This window comes from Gavialis gangeticus, unplaced genomic scaffold, assembly GCF_001723915.1.
Source record: "Gavialis gangeticus isolate Ggan-Ray unplaced genomic scaffold, GavGan_comp1, whole genome shotgun sequence".
In the NCBI taxonomy this organism is placed as follows: Eukaryota; Metazoa; Chordata; order Crocodylia; family Gavialidae; genus Gavialis; species Gavialis gangeticus.
The window spans coordinates 97,310,224-97,315,600 of record NW_017729024.1 but is presented as its reverse complement, the minus strand read 5'-3'; the positions used below and the strand labels follow the sequence as shown (position 1 = coordinate 97,315,600).

The following is a 5,377-nucleotide window of genomic DNA, read 5'->3' as shown; positions in this document are numbered from 1 at the left end:
TTTTTTTTTTTTTTTTTTTTTTGTTTTTAAAGTACAGCCAGCTCTCCTGGATTCTTTTCTCCTTCAGACTGGCCTCCCAAGGGATCCTGCCCATCAGCTCCATGAGTGAATACAAGTCTGCTCTTCTTAAGTGGAGGGTCCTTATTTGGCTGCTCTCCATCATTCCTTTCCTCAGAATCCTGAACTCGGTTGTCTTGTGATCACTGCTACCCAAGTTACCATTCACTTCTGTGTTCCCCACCAAGTTCTTCCCTGTTTGAGGAGCAGATCAAGAAGACCACAGCACCTAGTTGGCTTCTCCATTTGTACCAGGACATTGTCCCGAACACTCTCCAAGAACTTCATAGATTGTGTGTATTGCCCTCCCAACAGATGTCAGGGTGACTTGAAGTCTCCCATGAGAACAAGGGCCTGTGATGCAGAAACTTCTGATAGCTGTTTGAAGAAAGCCTCATCCACCTCATCATCATGGTCTGGTGGCCTGTAACAGACACTCACCACAAAATAACCCCCGTTGCTGTCCCCTCTGACCCTAATCCAGAGACTTTGAACAGGTCTGTTTCCAGTTTTATACTGTACCTCTGAGCAATCATACAGCTGTCTTGCATACAGAGCTGCTGCTACTCGTCTTCTCCCCTGCCTGTCCTTCCTGAATAGTTTATACCCATCCATGACAATACTCCAGTCATGCGAGCTATTCCACCACTATAGGTATGGACATGCAAATCTGCAGTGAGATAAAAGGAGGCAAGAACTTACCATAGAGCAGCTGACATGCAGTAGTTGCCCAGATGTGTCCACTCTTCCCTATCTAACCAGAGTGAAACCAGGGCAGTTTGACCCTGAGTTCAGTGGGGTTAGAATTGACCTCTTACTAACCATGAACTAATTGTAGGCACAATTACCATGCATCTGCTACTTGACAGCTACCTTAACTTGCTGCAGTTTTGTTGTTTGTCCACATCCAGAGTAGGGTTGTGCATCGTATGTCTGCTCAACTTTTACAACATGGTAAAAACATTTTACTACAAAGTAAACTTCTAGTTAGCCTGTACCATCAGCTTTAACTGATATGTGTGCTATATACCTGTGCACTTAAAACACTGCATTAGAGCAAGGATTTTGCCATCTTCAAATTTAGAAAACACATTTTCAAAAAGGCTGCCTATGGTGTTAGGTGGACTATGACAAAATATTTTGGTAAAAACAAGTAGCAAATGGAAGCTTGTTAAGGCTTCAGAATAAACATCTTTAGATGAATCATGGTGGTAACTAAAGTATTATATAACTGCATTACAGTTAATTCTTCCTCAGTCAGAAACTTTGTTCTTCCAAAAAAATTGCTACTGTTTCATTATTATTTTCTGTTGTCCTATACAGGTACTTTAAGGTACTGATTCAAGAAATGGATCTCAGATTAGACCTTGGGTTCCTATTTGCATTGCTTGAGCTCTTTACGCAGGCGGATATGCCCAAAGATGAAGAGGTAGAAAACGTTTAGTCACAACAAGCAAGAATGTATTTTTAATTTCAAGTGTTACACAGATGTGAAAAAATTGATCTTCTGTTGATGTGGGCAAGAGTAGGTGGCAACACTGCTTCAAGCATGGATTAAGCAGTCTGCTAAATTGTTCAATAGCTGCTTACTGTTCCATGTGCACAATAGGTGGCACCAGACTTCTTTTACTATCCTTACACATTGTCATGATATATATACCAGGAGGTGTCTAGGCTTAAGAGTAAAACTGGCATTGAACTAGAACTTTTGTATGTTTACTGGAGTTGGAAAACTCACATTTTTAGGTTGGTTGGGTTTTAATACTAGCTGTTATTTCTGTTTTATTGACTTAGAATCTGCATGAGATGACTCTGCTAGAATTTTCAGCTTACACATTTGCAGTCTGTTAATGCATATTCAGCAAGTACACAATCTGTAGATTTCAGAGCTTAACAGTAGAGAGAGAGAGTGTCATTTTCCTTTTACAGCTAAAAATGAGGCCTGCAGCGCTGAGATGACTTGCCAAAGGTCAAACAGAGCAGAGGAAGAGGCAGTAATAGAATGTCCATTTCCTAACCTCCTAGTCAAGCGTGTTATGAATAGGATCACAGCATCACTAGTTTTGTGGAAAGACCTCTGGAGCCTCCACAGGGTGCCTCCCATGCCCTAATAATCTGCCCATCTGTCGCAGGAACTCTTCCTCCATATCAATCACTCTATCTAGGAACACATCCAGTAGGAATAAGTATGAATTTCAGAAAACACTGACAGAATTGTAAGGTTGGCAGGACCTTAGTCAAGGCCCCTGCATAGAGGCAGAATCCTCTGTTTCTAAACCTGGATTGATGCCTGTCCAACTTCTTGAAAATCTCTAATGAGAGAGGTTTTCTAATTTCCCTAGGCAGTTTGTTCCATTGTCGTGCTTTTTTTTACAGTTAAGAGTTTCTCTGAGATGTGATCTAAACCTGTTTTGATACAATTTAAACCCATATGTCCTGCTTTCTGTTGCAAGGAGGGAACATTGTTTCTGTATCTTCATGAATCTTAAAAAAAATTGAATGCCACTAATTATTTTTCTCTAAACCAAACATACCCAGTTTTTTCAACATTTCCTTATATAGTTTGAATTCCAATCCCTTTAATATCTTTGTTGCTCACCTCTTGATCCTCTCCTAATTCAATATCCTTTAAAAAGCAGTGCCCAAAACTGTACAGAACATTCTAGTCTTCACCAGCATTGAGTAGAGTGGTATTGTCACCTCCTGTGTCTTGGATTCCATGCTTCTGTTAATATAATCAAAGGCTGAATTAGATTTTTTTGGTGACAGTATTATGTTGGCTGACTCATGCTGAGTTTGTAATTCACCATGAATCCCAGATGCCAGTATTTCTATCAACTGGCTGTTGCAACTTCCTGAAAATTGTTGTATTTCAGAATTTGACTCTCTAACCTATTGAATTATAAAACATATTGTTCAAAATACTTTTCCAGATTACACTTTTCAAAAAGGATGTAGAATCTCTCCACGAAGAATTGATGAGTGTGTCATCAATGGATACATCACAAATCAGCTTGTATGAATACTTTCATATCTCTCCAATCAAGGTATGTAAACGTCACAGCCTGAGTACGGTATCTAATTACAATATTTTAATATAAAAAGGAAAACATTTCCTTTTGAAGCAGAAAAAATATATAACGCAGAGAGCAGTGCTGAAATTATTGAATTTGTCAGTCTTATAAATAAGCACAAGGAATTATACCCCTTGGTGGTGAGTGGAGATTTAATTGTGTCACAAAGTTTGGTTATTATAAAAATGTGCATGCTTCTCCCTTGCAGTAAGTCAGTGGCTTGAAGTTATTTATAAGACTGTTCCACCCACAGGGTTTTTTGTTTGTTTTTTAAAATATATTAACAACGTTCCTCACATCTTCAGTTGTCTCCATTTTTCTGAAAATTCACAAGGTTACATTTCTCAGGTACATTTTTTCCGCTTACTTCCCAAACTCTGTCACATAGAGTTTATGCAGACAAATGCTATATTGCTAGACAAGGGATTCATGCACACAGGATTTTTAACACTTGTGTAGTGTTGGTCTATATATCTAAGAAAGGTTGCACTTGTGAAGAAGACCTCTCGCCCAACTAGTGGGTGGGGGAGAAAAGAAAAAAATACCAGGAACTCAGGTACACTGAAAGTGTAAACCTGGCTTAGCCTTTGATGCTGCAACATATTCCAGCCTAAGAATCGAGTGCTAAGAAGAAGGTATAAGGAAATAACAAGGACATTTAAGTTACCAAAGAGAACCTGTTTGTGGAATAAAAGCTGAAAGAAAATCACTTCATAAAGCAGCCTGCATCTTCATAATTAGATTCAAGAAAGTTCAGCATGACCAGTTCTTAGGAACTTGAACTCAATAGTACCAGAAACCAAAGGAGCTTAAGCCCCACATCAACAAGCAGTAAAGGCCATAAAGGTTTTTTAAAGACTTTCAGAACATATGTTCAGTCTGCCATTTTGGGTGGCTGCAAATTTCTAACTATTATAGATTCGGAACCTTTTATAGTTCCTAACCACAACTGTACAACCCTCCCTCAATTTGGGGTTTTTCCAGTTTTTATAAGCATTTCCAGTGTGAGTTTTGCAAGTCTTGATCTCTGTACCTATCCTGTCAGTATCTTCAGTTTTGAGAGAAATATCTAGTTGCTTTTTGGAAAGAAGGCATATATACTTTGTACATTGTAGAAACCTACACTAACAGTGAGAGGCTTTCCAACCATCTATAGCTTCTCATACTTATCACAGGGAAATACCACTACCAATTTCAAATCTTGCTATTAAGTCCATTGGTAGGTAAAGATTCAGCAGTAGTCGTGACCTGCCCACCCATGCTGATGGTATGCAATTTTTTTAAAGAAATGTATCGATAGATCGTTTCGTATCCTATCAGCACTGATGAAAGTAAAATTGACATAATCGGCTTTTGTCTGACATGGCCAATAATGTTGCTGATACAGGCTACATGTATGTGTGCAGCTTGGCAGCTTGGAGAGTAGCATCCAGCTGGTAAGTCTGTGGGTAAAGTGGGTGGGGGAGGGGCATCAGAGGGTGCAGAGCCAGGTCCCCATAGTGAGGGAGGTAGTGAGGCGGGGGCAGGGGCAGACACTGCCCAGCCAAGGTGTGGCAGGGCATAGAACAGAGATGCAAGTGGCTTGTCCAGGTGTGGGGAGTGGTGGCTCACGCTGCTGGTGCACCCCAGGGGAGGCACAGAAGGGCACCTTCCCCTCGGATCTATGCGTGGGGGGAGGGCAGGCTGCGAGCTAGGGCCAGGAGCAGCACTGAGCTCTTCCTGGCTGGAGGGCTGGGCCGGGGCTGCACTCGGCAGCACCAGGAGGGGGAGCTACAGTGAATTCTGCGGTGGCCACAGCCAACCTCATAGCACTCCCTCCTAGTGCCGCTGTCGCCCACCCCAAGAACAGCCCCAGCCCAGCCCCCCCACCAGGAAAAGCCCAGCGCCGCTTCCAGCCCGAGCTCAGAGCAGCAGCCCGCCATCACCCCATGCACAGATCCAAAGGGAATGTGTCCCTCTGTGTGGTGGGAGCCATCCTCCCCCAGCCCCCCCCCACTGCGCCTCTAGGCGAGACACTCACGGCTCCCTCCCGTGCCTTACCCTACCCCAGCTGGGCAGCACCTGCCCCAGCCCCACTCCCTCTCTCACTGCAGAGGCTTTGATCTGCACCCCCCCACACACCCCTTTTCTCCCCCCACCCCTTTTCCCCCATAGACTTGCTAGCCAGACGCTGCTCTCCAAGGTGCTGGGATGCATATCAGCAGTCGTTTCCATTTTAGCCAATATGGCTCATTAATAATCAGCCA

The 5,377-nt window shown here is 42.7% G+C and overlaps 1 protein-coding gene across 2 annotated transcripts in view; it reads left to right on the top strand.

Moving 5' to 3' along the window:
- The window catches only part of VPS13A (vacuolar protein sorting 13 homolog A), a 222,156-nt gene that overhangs the window by 178,866 nt on the left and 37,913 nt on the right, over window positions 1-5,377 (top strand). For both annotated transcript variants that reach the window (XM_019517426.1, XM_019517427.1), the window contains exons 60-61: window positions 1,381-1,486; window positions 2,991-3,104. In XM_019517426.1, the coding sequence (XP_019372971.1) occupies window positions 1,381-1,486; window positions 2,991-3,104 (220 nt within the window). The remainder of the gene's footprint in view (window positions 1-1,380; window positions 1,487-2,990; window positions 3,105-5,377) is intronic.